The 22,948-nt window shown below is 35.1% G+C and overlaps 2 protein-coding genes across 2 annotated transcripts; both read left to right on the top strand.

Moving 5' to 3' along the window:
• The first annotated feature begins 377 nt into the window (after positions 1-377).
• On the top strand, positions 378-2,386 carry LOC11409518 (GRF1-interacting factor 1). Its single transcript, XM_003590948.4, has 4 exons — positions 378-735; positions 867-943; positions 1,327-1,411; positions 1,830-2,386. Exons 1-4 carry the CDS (start codon positions 655-657, stop codon positions 2,220-2,222), a joined length of 636 nt encoding a protein of 211 aa, XP_003590996.1. The 5' UTR covers positions 378-654; the 3' UTR covers positions 2,223-2,386.
• A 1,183-nt stretch (positions 2,387-3,569) lies between these two features.
• LOC11426395 (myosin-9) lies at positions 3,570-22,307 on the top strand. Its single transcript, XM_039829181.1, has 34 exons — positions 3,570-3,827; positions 4,720-4,848; positions 5,772-5,912; positions 6,001-6,146; positions 6,229-6,385; positions 6,502-6,560; positions 6,886-7,045; positions 7,120-7,269; positions 7,366-7,502; positions 7,582-7,728; positions 7,856-7,957; positions 8,106-8,163; positions 8,245-8,346; positions 11,211-11,248; positions 11,434-11,560; positions 11,638-11,808; positions 11,926-12,084; positions 12,158-12,267; positions 12,392-12,452; positions 13,325-13,502; positions 13,657-13,862; positions 13,948-14,067; positions 14,707-14,805; positions 15,265-15,363; positions 15,561-15,782; positions 17,781-17,920; positions 18,097-18,323; positions 18,778-19,194; positions 19,292-19,434; positions 19,673-19,740; positions 19,869-20,279; positions 20,398-20,485; positions 21,118-21,200; positions 21,497-22,307. The coding sequence occupies exons 1-27, from the start codon at positions 3,825-3,827 to the stop codon at positions 18,119-18,121; spliced, it is 3,246 nt and encodes a 1,081-aa protein (XP_039685115.1). The 5' UTR covers positions 3,570-3,824; the 3' UTR covers positions 18,122-18,323; positions 18,778-19,194; positions 19,292-19,434; positions 19,673-19,740; positions 19,869-20,279; positions 20,398-20,485; positions 21,118-21,200; positions 21,497-22,307.
• The last annotated feature ends 641 nt before the right edge of the window (positions 22,308-22,948 follow it).

Below are 22,948 nucleotides of genomic sequence, written 5' to 3'. Positions count from 1 at the left end.
ACGAGACCCATTATTCAAATAACGTATCTCACTACATTTATCCCCCTACCATTTTTCAATAAAAATGCTAACCATTGCTCTTAGAATATTGATTAAGAAGATAAATATAAAAATTATGCATTGAAAATTGGTGAAAAGTAGAATGTTAACTTTATGAAAGTCAAAAAATTGTTATTTTTAATAAAAATTTTATATTTTTGACATCCTTAACCATTACCTTTAGGATTGGTAAGCAAAACCCATAAAATTAATACAATAAGCAAGTGTCTGTCCTTGTGTTTTGTATGATGACGAGGGCATCACGTGAGTGAGGCAGATTTTGGAATTTGGAGAGAGAAAAAGACACGCACGCAGTTCCTTCTACTTGTAGAGGCAAAAGCAAACCCAACCCCACCCACCTCATAATATTACCATTGCCTCTTTAGCCGCCTCAGGAAAAAAACCACTCTTCTAAGTGTTGTGTAGTAACATAACATAGCATCATCATTCATCAACAGTAACACAGAGAAAATCAGACCAGACTCTTCTGTTTCTCTGTTCTGTTGTGCTGTGCTGTGTTGTGTTGTGTTTCTTTCTGCTCTTGTTCAGGTCACAGGGTCATACCCCTTTGTTTGGATTTGAACTCAGATAAAAATATTTAACAGAAATTTCAAAATGCAGCAGCACCTGATGCAGATGCAGCCCATGATGGCAGCTTACTATCCTAACAACGTCACTACTGATCATATTCAACAGGTTCCTTTCTTCTTTCTTCTTCTCCTTTCTCTTTCAATTCCATTGGATACTCTGAACTGCATGTGCTCTTCTCAGACTCTTTCAGTTTCAGACAGTTCAGTGAAAACCCTTTTTTTTTTTTTTTGATGCAGTATCTTGATGAGAACAAGTCCTTGATTCTCAAGATTGTTGAAAGCCAGAACACTGGCAAGCTCACCGAGTGTGCTGAGTAAGAACAGTTGATTTGATTTGTGTTTATCATTTCTTCATAAGTATACTTCAATCAAATTATTGTCACTTTCTGTATTTTGCAGGCTTTTTCTAAGATGTTGGAGTAGGATACCCCACAAACCTTAATAAAATAAAGTTCTTTTTTTTTACAGTTCTATATAATCATTGACCAGAGTTTCAAAACATTATGACTTGATGCTAAAAAGTCACAACCTTTTTGGCAAAAGCATCTTCAAAGTTTTATCATAAGTAATAGCTTTTTTGGTGGGGGAGGGTGGTTTATCAGAGATGAAATTTGTGTTTGCTTGGCTTGAGATAGAAGAATACCAAAACAATTATTGGATTTTTCCCTAAATAATCATTGTGGTGCTATATTTTCAGGAACCAATCAAGGCTTCAGAGAAATCTCATGTACCTAGCTGCAATAGCTGATTCTCAACCCCAACCACCTACTATGCCTGGCCAGGTACATCCCTAGCTATTTTCAGAATGTTGTTAAGTACAAGTGACCACTTAGAAAGGGGTTCACCTCACAACAATGATTGATTTGTGCAATATTGCAATTGCAATGATCCATTTACCAAACTCTAGCTCTTATTATGTCCTTTTTATTTTTATTTTTATATGTTTTGCATATATTAGGAAAAATAGATAGTTATTTTTAACATGTCTAGATGTTCTTAAAATACCCATTTATATATGAATATGTTTAACTCTTACGTTTCATCTTTCAAGTTTCTTAGTGGTATTAATTAAGTGTATTTATATTTAGAAAAATAATAATAAATGTATCAAGTAATTTGAAATAAAATTTGTATTTAGGAACAATTTTTTTTCTTCTTACTTGATCATTTGGCCTAACAATCTTTTGAATGACACTGCAGTACCCTTCAAGTGGAATGATGCAGCAGGGAGGACACTACATGCAGGCTCAACAAGCTCAGCAGATGACACAACAACAATTAATGGCTGCACGTTCCTCTCTTATGTATGCTCAACAGCTTCAACAGCAGCAAGCCTTGCAAAGCCAACTTGGTATGAATTCCAGTGGAAGTCAAGGCCTTCACATGTTGCATAGTGAAGGGGCTAATGTTGGAGGCAATTCATCTCTAGGGGCTGGTTTTCCTGATTTTGGCCGTAGCTCAGCCGGTGATGGTTTGCACGGCAGTGGTAAGCAAGACATTGGAAGCACTGATGGCCGCGGTGGAAGCTCTAGTGGTCACTCTGGTGATGGCGGCGAAACACTTTACCTGAAATCTTCTGGTGATGGGAATTAGTTAAGCAAGAATGGTAAAACTAATTAGTTCCTGGCCTTTTTAGTTAGGAGGATTAGGCAATGAACATTAAGTTAAGTAGGTGAAGGATAAGCTTGCTTATTAGACTTCAGATGTTATGTTTTGTCTGTTTTATGTTTCATTAAAAGGCAATGAATCAAAACGTTGTCTATGTTTGTGTACTAGTACTAGTAACTTTATGCATGTTTCTATGCTCGTGTGTAAAGTTTTGGCCTCCTCAATTTCAAGGTCAACAATTATTCTCTACTTGTTCATTCAACTTAATTTGCATGAGCCTGCTACCTAACTAATCAACAACCACCACACTAAACCTTATCTCCACTAAGTTGGGTCGGCTACATAAATCAAACATCATAGTGTTTTATCACTAAAATTTGAATTTCTACTACTACGATTATAAAGCCAGACTCCTTTCGTGCGGAAAAAAAACTTAAGAAGTTATAAAACAATCTTTGATCATTGTAAATGGAGAACAAATTAAACCATCTATTTAGTTTCAGATTGTTATTTTAATGGTTTGTATTGTTTAGAGACAATTAGAAATTGTCAATGTGTATCAACAATAGATTGATTTACTTGATAAGAAATGTGTGTCTCTTAACGAGTGTTAACTTACATATGATCTGATAATGAATTTTTTTTGTCAACTTGTAAAACAATTGCGACAAAGGCGAGTATTTAGTTAGGGTTTTGGTTTGAATTTGATTTTTTATTTAGGTTTTCATTTCGGACACAAATCTTTTTCATCAATGTGTTTAAGTGATTTAGATTTTTGATGTATGTTGTTAAATAATCTCACTTGTCTTGTGTTGTCAATGTTTAATTGAAGTTGGTCCCATGTGAGTTGAGTTGACTGTTTAATCCTTATGTTTACTTGTGCTCCCTATTTTATTTTACGTTTTTTTTTAGTGGTGATGCCTATTTGACATTTGTTTAATGGTGGTCCCTATTTTATACGGTATTTGTTTCAAGTTTCCTTTATGTTCCTCTAAAAAATAGTTTCCTTTATGTTTTTCTTTTTGTTCTCTTTCAATTTTGTTTAAAATATGTTCATTCTCAATTTTTACGGATGACGAGTCATATTACATTCTTCTTTTTTTTGGTAGTGGTATTATTATTACATTCTTCTATCATCAATGACAAGGTCCTCAAATGAATTGTCTTGTAAGTTATTTCGATGCATCCAACTCATGATTATCTGATCATGAATTTGATTAAAGGTTAATGTTATATATATACATCGAGGGAAAACTATTATTTTATTTTTGTACAATTTAAATGAAAAGATTTATGTAAAAGAATGAATATAACGGTGTCCAATAAAAAAGAGAAAAAGAGAGAGGGGGGGGGGGTTAGTAGCCACTCAATGGCGCGAAAGCAAAGGGAAGAGGAAGAAAGTGCCGAAGTTGAAGGCCAGCTTGAAGAATGTTGAATCGCATTCACTTACACTTTCATTTCTCTCAAAAATTCATCAAAAATGGCTTCTCGCTTTCAACATTTCCATAACCGTCACCGATTCCTTTTTCTTCTCTTCAATTCATGAACCAATTTTCTCACACAACCCTTCCAACTTAGACCTCTGCCATGGTACGTACGTAATTTCTCTTATTCTTCTATTAGTTTGGATTCAAATTCATCATGTCGTGTTATTCTTTGTAATGCCGCCGATCCTCCACGATCAATGTGAATTCTTTGGAATTTCCAAAAAGTAAAAGAAAAAGAGGTTTTCGAATAGTAATTGTTTTGCTTGTGCCACCCCGGATTCTTTGCATACAAATCAAATTAGTCCTACCCGTTGCCAGAGGATTTCATTATTACGATTCTTGATAGAACTCATAAATGTGAGAAAAGTGATGAATTATCTCACTGTTTTTTTGGTTACATTTAGGGAAAAGGGGATTTTTCCTACTTTTCTTTTACTGATAGTTAGAACAAGTATTGATTTAGATGGGACATTAAGATTGAAATCAATATTGAGGTTACGATTCTGAATTGTGACTCGTGGTGGTATTTATTTAAACATGAACTTACACTTTTTATTACCATTTTTAGACTAGTAGTTTCTGATTTCAGGTGGTAGTACATGAATATTTGTGGGTTTTTCTAGATTGGAAAACTCAAATCATCTCCTAATAATACGCCAAAATGCGAAATAAATATCTTCTCGTACTGCCGGTAGCTGGCCATAAAACTGACTTTTCTATCAATGCAGTATCCAGTTGGTTATTAGGCTACACCGTTTGTGGTAATTATGGCATAAGATTCTTATATATTTTTTTTTTTGTTTTGATGTTAGTATCAGGGTCCTTTCTAACCAGGTGATAGAAAATACAAGACATGTTTGATACATATTCTAGTTTAGTTTGGAATTTATAAATCTTTATTAGCTTTTCTTACTGACAAGGTGGTGTAAAAAATCATTATTTAGAACTTAAATGAGATCTTAGAATAAATGATGATTCCTCATCTTCATCTGCAGGGGACTCCAGTGAATATTATTGTGGGTTCTCATGTCTGGATTGAAGATCCAGAGGAAGCTTGGATTGGCGGGTACGTATCAAAAATCAATGAAAAGGATGCTGAAGTTGAAACTACCGATGGAAAAAAGGTTTGTACACTGTCAGTAACATGGTTCCTTTTTTATAGAATTTATATTTCCCCCCTTTTTCATGACCTATTTAATTTAAGAAAAATTGGTAGGTTTGCTGCAGATTTTAGTCAATGATAAATTAGGCTTGAGTTCTGGAGTCAATTTAAACTAGGCTACATATTTCACACAGGCTTATTGTATGACAACACTTGGTACAGAAGAAAGATAGAATAGCTATGGTGTGAACAATTTACCTCTCCTTTAGGAAGGGGAAAATGCTACTGAAAGGTGCCTTGGGCAATTCCTTTTTCGTCTTTGTTTTTTTATTCTAAAAATAAAATTAATTTCGCCTGCCTGAACCATAATAATTTTCACATTTGGAACCCCTTCATATTTGTTCCAGCTTCATCTCATTTCTTCCTTGTGATCAACCTAGGTTTATACTTAGTAAATGCTCCACGGCCAAGAAAAAAGGACAATGCACGTCTACTGTGACTGAGTTTCAAGTTGATTAAAGGGGGAAAAGAAACTCGAAAAAGTGACCACAGAAGAGATGCACAAACAAATTTTTTTATTTTTTATACTGTTGATCATCCCAGTTCAGTATTCAAATAATCATTATGATATATGTAAAAATTATTTAACTATGTTTAATGTCTTGAAAATCTTTTTCCAAGTTATGGGAGTCGAGAACAAGTTAGCCACTCTATCTGTGTCTACTGTATTCCTGCTTTTTCTTTAGTAACTGAACTCTACAGTAGGAAAATATAATTATTTCTCTACCTCTAGAGGTGTTTTCTCTCCATTGCTTGGTGTAGTACTAGTTCTTTATCATGCTTTGTATTGCTGACTGGTAAAAGTGAAAAGTGTTTCAGTAACTTATGAAGCCAAAAATTACATCTGAATTATATTACATGTACTACTACTTTGTCTATTTCAAGGTTGCAAATTTATCAAAAATACTTCCTAAGGATACGGAAGTTCTTCCTGGTGGAGTGGATGATATGACTAAACTGTCCTATTTGCACGAGCCTGGAGTCCTGCAGAACTTAAAAGCTAGATATGAATTGAATAAAATATATGTAAGGCTTTCTTCCCTTTGATGCCATAAGATCCAATGAAGTTAATCAATGTAGAAATTGTTACCAATATTCTTAATTTCAATGGCAGACTTATACTGGAAACATTCTGATCGCAATAAATCCATTCCAAACGCTGCCTCATATTTATGGTGCGCACATGATGCAACGATACAAGGAAGATCCACTTGGAGAACTAAGCCCTCATGTATTTGCAGTAGCTGAGGTTGCATATAGGTAATCTTAAATTTCTTATTATGATTCAAATCTCATTTCTACCATTGAAGCAAATATTAATTGATGATTTTATTAATATCAGGGCAATGGTTACTGAATGGAAAAACAATTCAATTCTGGTCAGTGGGGAAAGTGGAGCTGGTAAAACTGAAACTACAAAAATGATTATGCAATTCCTAGCTTTCTTAGGTGGTAGAGCTGTGACTGAAGGAAGAACAGTTGAACAACAAGTTCTTGAAGTATGATTCAATTAATGGCACTCATTATTGAACTTGTAACAAAATTTCGATTCTTCTTTTCTTTTTAAAAACAACATTTTTTCTTTGGATATAAAGACTTTTAAATACGAATGCAGTCAAATCCAGTTCTGGAAGCATTTGGCAATGCCAAAACTGTCAGGAATAACAATTCCAGGTGAGACTTTCTTATATCTGGGCAATAAATGATTCCATGGGTTTTATTCTCTCTGATTGTCTGATATATATAACCTAACTTTTTTTGTCCGTCTTTTTCACTAAAGGATTCCATGTCTTTCCTCTCTTCAGTTGTTTCATTTCACTTCTCTAGTACCCACTTCATATTGCCAAAAGTTAGTTTGATGTGTTAATATGGACAGTTAGAATGATGACTTTTGAATAGTTTTATTTAACTTTCTTTCCAGAAAAGGAAATGTTTTTGCTAACATAAATGAAATATGATACTTACGTCTAAGTTATTACCTATGTTTTTAATGGTGCAGCCGTTTTGGTAAATTTGTTGAGATCCAATTTGATAAGAGCGGAAGAATCTCAGGAGCAGCCATCCGAACATACCTTCTAGAGAGATCTCGGGTCTGTCAAATTAATGATCCTGAACGAAACTACCACTGCTTTTATCTTCTTTGCGCCGCACCACAGGAGGTAGCTCTCCGTCTACAATCTACTTTTTGTTTGATTCATTCAATTATGTAAGCTCATCCAAGTTCTGCCGACAGGAAATTGAGAAATACAAATTAGGAAATCCTAAATCGTTTCACTACCTTAACCAGTCACAATGCTATGAACTGGCTGATGTAAATGATGCTCATGAGTATCTCGCCACCCGTAGAGCTATGGGTATTGTTGGAATAGGTCACAAAGATCAGGTACTTATTTCACAAGCATGGATTTAGCTTTGTTCTTGCTAGAATAGAGAATCATTGCTTTCTATCTTTCTGCTTTTTTATGCTGTCTTTTTTCAGGAAGCCATTTTCAGAATTGTTGCTGCAATTCTTCATCTTGGTAATATTGATTTTGCCAAAGGAAAGGAAACCGACTCATCCATTCCTAAAGATAGCAAAGCCGAATTCCACCTGAAAACGGCTGCTGAGCTTCTGATGTATGAATGCTTTTGTATTATTACTTCTGTCCATATGATATTCAATTACCTTTCAGTCTGTTTGTCAATATTGAATCAGGTGTGATGCTGATGCCTTGGAAGATGCATTATGTAAGCGTGTCATGATCACTCCCGAAGAAGTTATAAAACGGAGCCTTGACCCGGGAAGTGCAACAGTCAGTAGAGATGGACTGGCAAAAACAATTTATTCTCGGCTATTTGATTGGTAGGACTCTAAAAGGCAAATTAATCCATTTTTCAGACCTCTATATTGTCTAATTAATGCAAAACGTACTGAAGAAAAGGATACAGGGTTCTGATTTTGATTCCTGGTGCATTTATGTATGCTGTAGGCTGGTGGACAAGATTAATAATTCAATTGGACAAGACCCCAATTCTAAATGTTTGATTGGGGTCCTTGATATCTATGGTTTCGAAAGCTTTAAATTGAACAGGTAATATAATAGTTTAGAAGAATAAATATACCTATCTGTACAAGTTCATCCACAAGATTGCATTACTGAAGATATTGAAAGCATCCACCTATGCTTGTTTTCAAGTTCATTCTTTTGTAACTTATTTTCAGTTTGTCATGCTCTGCAGTTTTGAGCAGTTCTGCATTAATTTCACAAATGAAAAGTTGCAGCAACATTTCAATCAGGCAAAATTTCAGACTAAATTATGCACTTCAAGTTCCTTTTTTAATTTCCATATTTAATATGGTTTTGATGACGAATTTCAGCATATGTTCAAAATGGAACAAGAAGAATATGCAAAGGAGGAGATCAATTGGAGCTACATTGAATTTGTGGACAACAAAGATGTTTTGGACCTTATTGAAAAGGTTTTCTTTCTCCTTTTTCCCTTTCTCAGTTTCTCTAAGGCATTGAGGATATACTTAATTCATTTTGTTTTGGAAGCCTTTGTTAGAATATATGAAAAAGGTCTTTAAATATCTTGATATTATCTCATAGGATTAATTTCCTATCTCAGTATCTCTTCAGATTAATTTCCATATTAATTATTCATTATCATGATTTATTTCTCCATTTAATTAGGATTTGAAGTTGTATTAGGGTCAATGTTTGATATCTTTGTATCATCGAATATCAATCATAATCAAATTTTAACTACCATCGTTGAATTCAAGAACACGGTGTAGAATCGTTGAAAATGATGAGTAATAGCAAAGCAGTTGGGCCAGACAGCATACCTATTGAAGTGTGGAAAAGTCTTGGAGTTAAAGGCATTTAGTGGCTCACCAAATTTTTTAACGAAATTATGAGGACATAGAAAATGCCAAATGAGTGGAGAAGAAGCACTTTAATTCCGATCTATAAGAACAAGATGGATATAAAAAATTGTGCAAATTATAGAGGAGTTAAACTTGAGTCATACCAAGAAGTTATGGGAAAGAGTGATTGAACGGAGAGTAAGAAAAAATACTCGAGTTACTTATAACCAATTTAGATTTATGCCTGGGAGGTCGACTATGGAAGTGATCTACTTACTTAGACGTATGATGGAACAATATTGGACAAATAAAAAAGATATACACTTAGTTTTCATTGATTTGGAGAAGGCTTATAATAGTGCCTAGAGAGGTTTTTTGGAAAGCCCTAGAAAAGAAATGAGTTATGATTGCTTATGTTCGAGCTATCAAATATATGCATGAGGGGACTTCAACTAGTGTGAGTACACAAGATGGGGTCGCCGACGATTTTCCCATAACAATAGGATTGCACCAAGGATCAAACTTAAGCCCATATATTTCTAACTTAGTTTTGGATGTACTTACAGAACACATCCAAGAGCTAGCACCGATATGTATGCTTTGTGCACAAGATGTCGTCCTGCTTGGAGAGTCGAGAGAGGAATTGAATGGGAGGTTGGAGACTTTGAGACAAGTCCTAGAAGCATATGGCATTTTCTTGAGTACAAGCAAGACAAAGTATATGAAATGTAATTTTAGCAAAAGACATAGTAGTTCTACCTTGGAGGTGAAAGCTAGAGATCATATCATACCACAAGTTACGCTGCTTAAACATCTTGGGTCCATAGTACAAAGCGACGGAGAAATAGAAGCATATGTAAATCATCGAATTCGATCTGTGTGGTTGAAATGGAAAAGAGCCCTAGGTGTGATAAGACTAGGTGTGATAAGATTAGAAATGACAATATTAGAGAGAGAGTTTGAGTAGCACCTATGGTAGAAAAGATGGTGGAAAATAGGGTTAGGTGGTTTGGACGTGTAGAGAGAAGACCTATAGATTATGTAGTAAGGAGAGAAGATCATATGGAGGATAGTCAGATCCCTAGAGGCAGAGGAAGATCTGGAAAAACTATTAGGAAAGATTTGATAATTAATGAGTTGGATGGAAATATGGTTTACGATAGAACATTATGGCAATATTTGATCCATGTAACCGACCCCGCTTAGTGGGAAAAGACTTGGTTGTTGTTGTATTCTTTTTCTCCTCTCTTTATTTGAAACCTTATAACTTCAACTTAGTATCAATGTGGTATTGTCCTCGGTATAGTCATATAGTTATTCTGCTGCCGAGTTCCCCTAATTATTCGGATTTCACACCATCTTGTTAACCATTACAAAATTCCACACCATGTTTTTGAAACTCTCTTCCGTCATGCTGTCTTTCTAGCATGTTTAAATTACATTGTAAGTGTTTTTTCAGAATCTCTTCTCTGTCCTGTTTTGAAAGTCAAAACCTTGCTAGTCCTATCTTCAACCTCCATGTGTTGAAAATAACATAACCCAACACACTCCTTAGCAACTCCAATTGTGCTATGTAGAAAGAAATAGGGTGAATGTTGTTATGCTTTATTCATCAGTCAAGAGGCTGCTTATATAGAGCATTACAATAAATGATAATAATTCTCAATGAGAATATTAGGAAAATAAAAATAAAGAGACAATAAATAGGAAGATACAAGAAGATATGCATTAATTAAAAGAATCGTGTGGATTCTTCTAGAAAACACACGTATTCCAACCCCACTCCTCTCCATGTCACAAGATTTACCCCAGACATATGTACGATATCCAGAGGTTGATCTTCTGTATGTGACTGACCCTGCCCAGCGCCCAATCAGCATTAGTGTGGATAAAGACATTCTTTTTACTAGTCTTCTTAAAAGATAGCCCCTTCCAGGATTTGTCTTCAAATATCTCAGTATTCCATAAACTGCCTCAAGATGTTCCTCAAAATAGAATGCATAAATTAACTCATTACACTGATTGAGAAGACGATGTCAGGTCTAGTGTGTGACAAGTAAATCAGCTTACCAAACCAATGTAGACTTAATTATTTTTTTTCAATTGTGCCCTCTAATTAGTACTATGTACACTCACTAGTCACTACTCCCAAAACATTATATTTCACTTTGCATTTATGATGGTGGGAAGCACACTAATGGTTGTTAAGGTTAGTTTGGTAAAAGCTTCATGTCTTTAAACGACACTTATTTTGAAACGGGTGCAGTATATGTTAATAATTACAAGTACGATTCTACCCTAAATAAGAGCAATCACATATTTACAACGGTATCTTTATTTCTGACCAGTCTTCCACTAGGTTACTATTTTGGGCTTATTTTATTTCCTAATTTGATCCTTGGTGAGTCTTTTCCTTCTCTTTTGTTCTGCTACCCTTCTTTTACTGTTCTTTTATCTTGATTTTGCTTTTTCAGAAATCCGGAGGAATCATTGCTCTCCTCGACGAAGCTTGGTAAACTATCGTTACTTTCCATAAACATCTTTTTAAGTGCTTGCTAGATGGTTTTAACTTTTCTTCATATGTTCTTTAGTTAGACATGATCCAGATTTGTTCAGTTTCGTTGAATCTAAAGCTTCGTGTTACATAACATACTGAATCTACATTATTCTCCTTTTATCATCTCCTTTGTCTTGCAGCATGTTTCCAAAGTCAACACATGAAACATTTGCAAACAAGCTTTATCAAACATTTAAGAATAACAAGCGCTTTATTAAGCCAAAATTGTCTCAAACAGATTTCACCATTGCCCATTATGCTGGAGAGGTATGCCTAGCTCTTTCCAAAATGGTTTGCTGCAATTTTTTTACTGCATATTCATTTTTACTGTCATAAATATGCAGGTGACATACCAATCTGACCATTTTTTAGACAAAAACAAGGATTATGTGGTTCCTGAATATCAAGATTTATTGATTGCTTCCAAATGTCCTTTTGTATCTGCCCTTTTTCCACCACTTCCAGAAGAGACATCAAAATCTTCCAAATTTTCATCAATAGGTTCTCGTTTTAAGGTATCTTTCTTTTCCAAAACTTCATTAGTAATTTGGTACATTTGTGGAGTTTGCCTCAAATAACAAATTTGTCGCAAGCTCTAGTCAACAAAAATTTATCTGCATCCTTATTATCAGGAAGCTAATAAAATTTGGATGGTACAGCTACAGCTACAGCAGCTAATGGAAACATTAAGTTCAACAGAACCCCATTACATTAGATGTGTGAAACCAAACAACCTCCTCAAGCCTGCAATTTTTGAGAATGTCAACATTATGCATCAACTTCGTTGTGGTGTGAGTATACTTTTATGTTCTTCCTGCAAGTCTTCAGTCCTTCTTCAGCTGTCACAAACTCTTTCCCCTGCAGGGTGTATTAGATGCTATCAGAATCAGTTGTGCTGGCTATCCTACACGCCGCCCTTTCTTTGAATTTGTGAACAGATTTGGTCTCCTTGCCCCAGAGGCCATAGAAGCAAAGTAAGCACTCTTTTAGTATATATTCTATGCCCAGGAGGACGTAAACTTTGATTTAACATGTCAAATATTTTGGACTAAATTTGAGCATACTGCTAATTTGTCGAGTTATTTCACCAATGAGCAGCTGTAATGAAAAGAATGCTTGCCAAAAGATTCTGGAGAAGACGGGGCTTAAAGGATATCGGGTAATTTGAAATATTACAGCAGAATAATTATTGCTTTTGTGTTCTTGTCCATAGTTCTAATATAAAGCTCTTGACACCTTAGCAACAACTATAACTAGAGGTGTCAAATGGGCCGGCCCGGCCCAAGCCTGACTATAGAAATGGGCCAGCCGGCCCGGCCCGTTTATGATTGGGCCGTAAAATCTAGAGCCCGGCCCGGGTGGGCCATGGGCCAGCCCGGCCTGGCCCGTTTGTGTTTTATTTTTAAATTTTATTCACTTTTTTTATATATTTTCTTATGTATTAGTTACTCACCATTATTTTTTTGCTAAAATATGATTGGATGGACATAAAAATATAAATAATTTTTACATTAACATTGAATAATAATTAAACTCAAGATTATTCTTTCAATTAAATCAAATTAATAATTTATAAACTTTAAAATTTTAAAACTGTAAGCTAAATTCATCCATATTTATTAAGTTTATTTATTTAAATATTTTTTTGTTAATAAATTTTAAATTAGTTGATAATTTTTTAAAAAAATATGTTGTTTTTTAACAAAAATAAAATGAAATATGGGCCAATGGGCCGGCCCTACTTTTGTCTGGCCCAAATGGGCTTGGGCCAAAAAAGCCCGAGCGCATTTTTTGGTTAGTTTTTTAGGCCCGGCCCGGCCCAAAAATATGGGCCAATGGGCCGGCCCATGAGCCCGGCCCATTTTTGACAGCTCTACCCATGCACGTCATAGCATTCATTTACGATGCCTTTTTTAGATTTAGTTACAAATATCATCAGGGGTCTTGTATAGTCTTAAAACATGCGTTTGTGTATTTATTCCTGACTCATACATTCACATAATTTGTTTGATCGGCTGTCCAATGTTGTAGATTGGAAAAACAAAGGTATTCTTGAGAGCAGGTCAGATGGCTGAACTAGATGCTCAGAGAGCTCAAGTACTTGGTAATGCAACCAAAGTTATCCAACAGCACATACGAACCCATCAAGCTCGGAAACATTTTCTTGCATTGCAAAAGAAGACCATATATGTGCAGTCTTGGTGGAGAGGTGAAATAGCCTAATTCATTTCTTAGGATAGATGTAATTTTATTTTCACAAAGTATAGACGTCCTTAATTAGAACAGTGTATCTGGCCTCATTACACAATCATTCTCCCTTCTCTACATGATTTAATTTAATATACACAACATGCTTTTTGTAGGAAGACTCGCATTCAAACTCTATGAGAAAATGAGAAGGGAGGCCGCTGCTGTGAAAATTCAAAAGAACATACGCAGTTACGAAACTAGGAAGGCGTATAAAAAACTTCATATGTCAGTACTTACTTTGCAAACAGCTTTAAGGGCCATTGCTGCTTGCAAGGAATTCAGATTTAGGAAACAGACCAAAGCTTCCATCATTATTCAGGTTTTGGTCGTAAACTAATTTAGATTATTTACTATGGAGCCATTAGTGTTCGTTATTTAAAATTTTCTGTCACAAAAAATTGCAGGCTCAGTGGCGGTGCCACAAAGCGGTCTTACAATATAAGAGGCTCAAAAAAGGTTCAATAGTTACACAATGTAGATGGAGGGGGCGTTTAGCTAAGGGAGAACTTAGGAAACTGAAAATGGTACATTTCTACGTTTACATTGATTCTTATACATTAAGTAGAACCCTACTGTACTCAACCTGCATAACTTCAGAAACAATAGGTGAAATACAATATCTTATGATTTTTTAATCATAAAGTTATGCTTCATCATGAAAAATTACATTCAAATTTCATTCTTTGTTATTCCATCATTGCCATTATTTTTGTGAAGGGAAAAACAATAGAATAAAATAGAAATAGTCTTCTGATCAGAAAAGTTGAAAATGGCTTTTACTTTTCTCATGTGATTACAGAATCCAAAAACGTTATTCTCTTTCTGTTTTTAATTTGGATTTCGTCAACTCTTAATTGTGAAAGAAGTGATGCTTATAAAATACAAAACCTTGGAGAGAACTACAAATTTGAATATCCTATCTGTACTGACCCTGGATTAATTCATGCGCAAGTTCTCTGTCCCCTGATCTTTCTTCTTTTTGGTGCTTATATGAAGGATCAAATCTAAAACTATCCTCACCTTGTTCGAACCGATTAAGTGGCTTATTTTTGACTCATTCTTAGTATTTAAGTAGCATATACCTTAATTTCAATTTTCATTAGATCATTCCCTTATTGTACTTTTATCTCATCTAAGTGAACATCTGTTTCCATTTGCTTTAGGCTGCAAGAGATACTGGCGCACTTCGTGAAGCAAAGAGTATGCTTGAAAAAAAAGTGAAGGAACTTACTTGGCATCTCCAACTGGAAAAAGGTTTAAAGGTGAGATGCATCTCCAACTGCAAAACAAGTTTTTAATTTGGACTCAAACAAGTTTTTTCTTTTAATTTTTTTTTTAAACTAAATCAAACAGACTCCATTCTTCTTCTGTTTTTAATTTGGATTTATTAAACCATTGTCAAATCTTAATTGTGAAAGAAGTGATGCTGATAAAATAAAAAACCTTGGAGAGAACTACAGACATGAATATCCCATTTGTATTGACCCTGAATGATTTCATGTAAAAGTTCTCTATCCCCTGATCTTTCTTTCTTCTTTTTTATGGTTATATGAAGGATCACATCTAAAACTGTCCTCAACTCTTTCTAACTGATTAAGTTGCTTACTTATGACTCACTTTTAGTATTAATTATCATAAACCTTAATTTCATTTTTTATTATACCATTCCCTTATTTTATTTTTATCTCATCTAACTAGACATCTGTTTCCATTTGCTTTAGGCTGCAAGAGATACTGGCCCACTTAAAGAAGCAAAGGGTAAGCTTGAAAAACAAGTGGAGGAACTTAAATGGCGTCTCCAACTGGAAAAAGGTTTAAGGGTGAGATATATCTTTTGTTGATAGATATAACTTGGGAGGATGTTGCTGTTCTGATCTCTTACACATTTGTCATTTTGAAAAACATTTTTGCACAAATTGGAAATAAAAAGAAGGGTAAAAGGCCAAAGTATTTGAAAGTTCCCAAGTATCTTGGAAATTGGCAAACCCTCATGAAAACCATTTGGAATCTTGTGCAGACAAATCTAGCAGAATTTAAAGCACAGGAGATAGCAAAACTGCAGAATTCATTGCAGGAGATGAAGAGAAAAGTTGATGAAACTAATGCTCTGCTCCTCTGGGAGCGAGAGAATGCAAAGAAAGCTATTGAAGTAGCATCTCCTGTCATTAAAGAAGCAATGGTTCTTGTTGAAGATAAAGAGAAGATTAAGAGACTGAGAATGGAAGTTGACAACCTAAAGGTAAAGCTGGACATACTTATCTGTTAGGTGAACCTTATTTCAAGGATGCCTCTCTTTATGTACATAATGCTTCTTTGAAAATTGGAATCTGGTGTGGGCGTGTGGCTATATCTTTCAGTTTTATATGGCTTATAGAGTTCTTAGAGTAATACATTGATTCTTGGGCCTCTTCTTCAAAACTTATTGGTTAATTGGAAAGAAAAATATAACAGATATAAATAAGAGTTGCTATTATCAGATTGAGGGCCAGAAAGAAGTTCCATGTGAAGATGCCACAAACTGCCATACTGCCAAAATAGGGACAGACCATGGCCTCTTCTACAAATGGAATTAGAGAGCTTTGAAGCATTTGTGGTGTGTCGATGCTTGAAATAAGAGTTGCTATAATTCTACAAATGCATTACTGCCAAAATACAAAACATAACTGCCATGAATACATTACATATATGCCCAAATTATTTCAAGCATCGACACACCTCCTTGGGTCTCCTATTATAATGTTTATTATTTATTATTAGTCAGTGGTCCAACATGTGACTGACAGTTGATGCCCGTCAATGAGACAAAGGCATGGACATAGGACACAACACAAACATTATTTCCAAAATATAAGACCGACGCTAACACGGATACACATATTATTAAATAAAATTAAATATGATCATCATTTATAATAAATCTAAGTTGAGAATCAAGATGATCACCAAATGCTTAAAAATGCATCACACATGTGGTAATTTTAACATGTTGACAAATATATTAGTAAATGAAGAAACTGTGGCAGAATAATTTTCAAACCGGTCCATCATGAAACTACTATTGAAACCATCAAGTAACCAGTCAAAGAGGTACCTGAAGCAGTGAATGCAAATTGAAGATGCAGACTGAAGAAGAGACTTCATTTGAGGAGACACCAAGATTAAAGCAAAACAACGAGACATGTCTGAAAGCGGACGCTAACTGCAAATATAACAAAGACGTTGACCACATAAGGCGCAGTGGAAGGAAAGGAGACGTCACTTGAAGATAGAGCTCCGTGACAGACTGAAGACGAAGAGCGAAACATAAACATAATTGGAAACTAGAAAAGGGAAACCATGAAAAAAAGATGAAGACCGAAGTAAAGGAAGACATGCATATGTCGAAACTTTTTGAATCCCTATCTATTCTCACTGTAGCTGCGACTGTCTGAACAATGAAGATATACCATAGTGGGAATTTGTTTTTTGGACATTTGTCTGAGCATGATCTTCCTGGTGAGTAGTGTCATACGTGTGTTATTGTCCAATGCGTGTCGGACACGTGAACACACCGAAACCCACTGTCTTGGTGCTACATAGATGTACGATGTATTCCCCCGTGAAGAATATGCCCATTGGGTTTCCAAGTGTGGACAATATGCAAGTGTATTTTACCTCAAAATGAAACCTACTTTAGATATGAACAATTATGTCGAAACGGGAATTTCTTTTCCTTGAAACTTATCTAAGGTGTCTGACATGTATTGTTCTTGTGTCATGCGAGTGTTAGTTTCTGATGCATGTTGGACACATGGACACACCTAAACCCTGGAGGATTGATGCTTCACATATATCCAATGATATCCCTCCTGGACAACAAGCTCTTTGAGCTTCAAACGTGGACAATATACAAGTGCACTTTACCTTATGCTGAAACTTACCGGTTATGAACAGTTGTGAAGAATGTGGATGGCAAGGATTAATGTAGGCCTCGATACCAAGTAGGCATGTTAGGAACAAATCATTTAAAAATAAAGAGGCTAGATGAAGGCACATGAATGGTTTTATATCGCCAATAATTTGCATTAGCATGATATGTTTTAATTCGACGTATTATTAACAATGTGTAATGATTCAAGTAAAATGTTTTGTATTTGAATATGCCTTTGGATTAGTTTATCACAAAACTGACTAAGGATCACAATTTCCTTCTAAGCTGCCTCATGGTGATATGCCTGTTTCTTGTCATTATCTTCAGACATCACTCAAGTTAGAGAAACTGAAATGCAACAGCTTTGAAAGAAAATATAACGAAGCTAAAATTTGCAGTGAAGAAAGAGGTAAAAGGTTAGAAGACACGGAGAAGAAGCTTCGTCAGCTCCAAGAATCAATGACCAGGTAATATATATAATGAAAAATAATCCCTGATTTACGTCTACTCATGATAATCAATAATGACTTTCTGAAAATATTGAATGAAATGTTTAAACTTTGAGTTATTGTGGAGGTTTTCTTTCTCGTGAATTATGGGATAATCTCATTGGCTAAATTAAATTTATCTTTCCTTACCGTAGGTTTACTTCTCAAAAGAATTTCTAGCTAATTTCAGAAGTCATCATCAAAAGCTAAGTCAATCCCACTCTTAATTTGCACGGATGGTTGAACAAAATCTCGCAATTCTATTACTAGGCTATAAGAGAAGATCACTACTTTAGAACCAGGGAAGCAGGTTCTACGTCAACAAGCTGTCTCCATGGCACTTAATAAGTTCCCTTCATGATACCCCAGATCAATTGTTCAGGTACACCTCCTATTAAATACTGTGCATGAAAACAAATTAGGCTTAATTGCAGTTTTGGCCCCCTAAGTATCACAATCTTGCGATTTTGGCCCCCTATAAAAAAATAATAACAAATCAGCCCCCTAAGTTTACCCCTTTTGCACTTTTGGCCTCCCGGACCAATTTTGACTGGGTCAATGCATACGTGGCACCCAAATCACTTTATTTATTACGCTTAATTGCAGTTTTGGCCCCCTAAGAAAATAGAAAGTCACACGTGGCACCTCACTTTAAGTGACGTGGGTGCCACGTATGCATTGACGTGGTCAAAATTGGTTTGGGGGGCCAAAAGTGCAAAAGGGGGATGATTTGTTATTGTTTTTTATAGGGTGGCAAAATCGCAAGATTGTGATACTTAGGGGGCCAAAACTGAAATTAAGCCAATAAATTAAAGTTTGACATTGGTTTAAAACAGTTTCTTGTCTCTGTTGGTTGAGAGCTGCTGAAAGTGGTCATGTTGTTGTGGGATGCAAAAGACATCTTTTGTAACAATCTTTTCAATGGACTATGATTGATTTGGGCATTTCTATGTACCTTTTACTTTTTTTCTTGGTCACCTAATGGATTAATCAGGAACTGCAAGCACATCAAGGACCTAGAGGGAATCCTCTGAAATAAAGGATAAGCCGCAAATGTCATGAAATGAGAATAATAGAATAATCAAAAGTAATCCATTAGATGTATTGCACAACTTCTAGAATTGGCTGGGAACAGACTAATTGCCGCTTGTATCATAGACAAATGTCTCTTGCATTGGAGATCATTTGAAGTTGAGGGTGCTAGTACTAATGTTTTCGATCGTATCACCCAAACTATTGACCATGCAATTAAGGTATGAAAAGCAAAACTTGCTCATGCTAATGCTCTTTTTCTTGCTCCTTTTCCTAACATGTCACTTCAAGTCACTGATATTTCCATTTGGACTTCAGACCCAGGATATCAACAATGCTTGGCCTATTGGTTATCCCATGCCTCCAAACTTTTCTTGTTACTCAAAGCAAGCGGTTCTTATGGAATGGCTCCACAATGCCACTGTTCTTCATCAGCAGCCCTGTTTGGGAGGATGACTCAAGTAAACATAGCTTCTGTTTTGAATAGATTAATTCCCATTGAAAAGCTTTCATTTTTCAGATAATGTGAAATAACAAAACCATAAATGGAATCTAAGTAAATATTGTTTTATTGAAAAGATTGCAGACAACAATATGTGTCTACACGTGCGTGCGCGCACACGCATATAATAACACGATACAAATCTACAGAAATGGAAACAAGGTCACTCCTAATTCTGGAATGATTTCCTTTTGCAGTCTAAATCAGGGTTCTTCGTGATAACTTCAAGAAAGAAATTTCTCCATTACTTGGATTATGCATCCAGGTATGACAATTTCTTTATTAACTCTATAGTAAAGCTTCTATGAGCTGATCTAGCATGCATGCTGACATAAATGGCCATTTTTCTCCATTTGATACATTTCCCTTGAAATTCAGTTTGTTATTTTTCAGGCAATCAATTGAGACATTGCTGTTTTTATGTGATGAGATTGGCGCCAAGAACTTCCAGAGCAAGATTGGTCAAGTGATCATCATGTTCTGTTGCAAACACCAATGCCCAGCGCATAATGATTGCCCGCTAGCATGGGACAGTGAAGAGCCTAGGAAATTTTTTATATACTTCAAAAGCAAATCATGTCAATAAGACCTCTGTGACATCATTATTTCTATGATTCTGCCTCCTTATGGAAATTTGTGCCAACAACCCTTCTGGCTCTAGATGTATATATTTGGGTACAATTTCATAGGGACTGTTCCCACTGCTCTCTACTAAAAAACAACAATATAACTGTTGCAAAAAAAATTAAAAGGGTGTAAAATAACTGCCTCTTTGTTAGACGAACAACAAAAGCAGTACTTATGGTATTACATCTTAGTTTTCTCCTTAAATATACCACTATGATAAAATAATGTATACTTTTTTTGGATTCTCATTTTGATATCTTCAAGTGTTCATTTTTTATTACAATCTTCTTTAAAGATGGGAGTGCTGCTCATTTAGTAATGGAGAATTTGTCAAAGCTGGTTTGGCGAAACACTGCTGATATTGCATGTAGGTCTTTTAATAGGTACATACTAACCCACCTATCCTTTCTCGAAAACAAAAAAAAAATGTGGTACACAGGTTCGGACTGGGATGAGCTCGAACATATTAGACAAGCTATTGGATTTCTGGTATCTATATTTTTCACTAGATACCATCTTGCATAGATTAGGAACGTAGAGAGGAGAAATGGAAAAATGATGGAAACAGAAATTAGGAATAATTTGTTAAATGGTTAAGAATAGGAGAATGGGTTATCTTTGAAGGTTTTGCCCTTACTACAGAATATTTGTTCACTTTACTCAATGCTAACAAATCTCAATGGTACCATGGCCTCACATGCTTTTAAAAAACAAAGAGAAAAAAAACCTGGCCTCACACCTATTTAGTTATCTAACCAGTCCCCAATTTTCCATTCTCTTCTATCATAGCAGCATTATTTTCTCTAGTAAAAAAAAAAAGCATTTTGTTTGTCCTTCTAATGGTCAGAGATGGGAAAGTATGGTAAACTTATTTTTCATTACCTTTATTTAGGTCATCCATCAGAAACCAAAGAAAACTTCGGATGAAATAAGCCATGACTTGTGTTGATGACTGCAGATTCAAATAATGCAGAAAAACTATGTTGATCTTTTTCTTATCAATGTTTTCTTCTAGGTCATTTCCAATATGTGAGTGTTGATGACTGAAGATTCAAATAATGCAATTAGTAATTCTTTCTTGTTGGATAATGATTCAAGGTAAGCCAAATAGTTGTAAATTTTTCCTTTTATTTTTCATACTTACTAATAGTTGATTTTACTCATTTTAGTGGTGCTTTTACCAAATATTTCTTATTAATTTGTTTAAGATATGACACATGGAAACCAAATACTAAATAAACATAAACTGAGATAAGCTTGTGTCAGCCCCGTGATTTGGGGCTGTTCTAAATGCAATGATCCCTGACTTCAATTCTTCTCAAATCTCAACTACTTGGCATTGGTTCACATTATATTTAATGAATTTGACCTTGTGCATGTTGGCGTTGCAACAGCTGGGTGAATTGGGTTTCATCATTACGTCCTCTTTCCCACAAGGAAATGCTTATTGTTGTGAGGGGTGTTTGACAAGAAACGCAAGAATTCTATGTGGCAGCATGTAACACTTACAAATAATAAGGGAAAATTTGCCATGTTGCTTATAACCACATTCATTTGGCTGAAAGCTCTTTTCTTGGGCAGTTAATTTTCAAAATACAACCCTTCGAAAGCTGACAAAAAAAAAACAAGTTTTCTCGTTGCAAAATAAGCTACTCAAAACACAGATAGATAAAGACCGACTAATCCTGTAAACCCATGATCCTAGAATCGCATGGCAGGAAATTGAGAGCTTGGAAGCACGACAGTGGCATAAGGGGGTCTTTGTTTTATATGTAGTAGTAGATACTAGTTTGACAGGCTTGTAGTAGTTAATATATCCTTTTGAAAATCGGTATGGTGATAATGATATTGTGTGCAACATTAACCATTTTAAGCATTGATTTTGCAGCATTCCGTTCTCTATTGATGACATGTTGAAATCCAGGGAGCAGATAGATATCTCAGATATTGAGACTCTAGTACGTGAAAACTCTGCTTTAGCTAATTCTTACCTTGCTCGGATCGACAACTTTTATTGTGGAATTGACTGCCCCTGCACTCTTATGCTCCTCCATGAGATATCAAGTCACATTCATTTAGACCAGATCTTATCATGAAATGCTGAACTGTTTAGTTTGGTTGTGTCAGAAACAAGTTATGTATTCAACATGCCAAATTTACCTAGTAGTTAAAATTTTAAAAAAATGGACGACACGACGTATACCACTACTTTGTGCAACGTTCTACAAATACCTTATTTTCTCGGCTCATGGTTTTACTCACAATAAGATTTTGTATATAGAAGGATAGGAATTTCACAATTGTAGTGAGGAATGGAGTCCATGACTCAGAATATATGGCAACAAGAGCTCATTATTTATAGCAGCTTATCTTGTCTTACATTTTCATTGCTTTTGAGTTGTCTAATTGAGAGCTGGCTGGGACATATTTTCATCCACCTCCCACAATTTCTTTACTTGCTCGTTATTACATGGAATTAGGCCTAGTAAGTTATGCAAGGGAGTGCTTCCAATAGTTCATTGATATATTTTATAAAGGAAATGCTAAAGAGTGTTCTTAAGGCACTTGTTAAAGAAATTAAAGTATTAATATTCTCTTGAAAAATGGTGAAAAAATGTACATTCAACTTTATGAATGTTTAAAAAATTGTTGTTTTCAATGTAAAATTTCTATTTTCTTGCTTTCTTGACAAGTGCATTAACTTGTTAGCAAGACCCCATTTTATAAATATTTACTTTTTCTCAACCTACATACTTCTTTTTTGTTTGAGAGAGACAAATCCAACTCATTTCATTGTATTGTATCAATACAAATACAAATAGGAGGGAAATCCAAAGATTTGTAAC

This window comes from Medicago truncatula, chromosome 1, assembly GCF_003473485.1.
Source record: "Medicago truncatula cultivar Jemalong A17 chromosome 1, MtrunA17r5.0-ANR, whole genome shotgun sequence".
NCBI classification, from domain to species: domain Eukaryota; kingdom Viridiplantae; phylum Streptophyta; class Magnoliopsida; order Fabales; family Fabaceae; genus Medicago; species Medicago truncatula.
The sequence above is the reverse complement of the archived record's forward strand: the minus strand, read 5'-3'. Positions and strand labels throughout refer to the sequence as shown.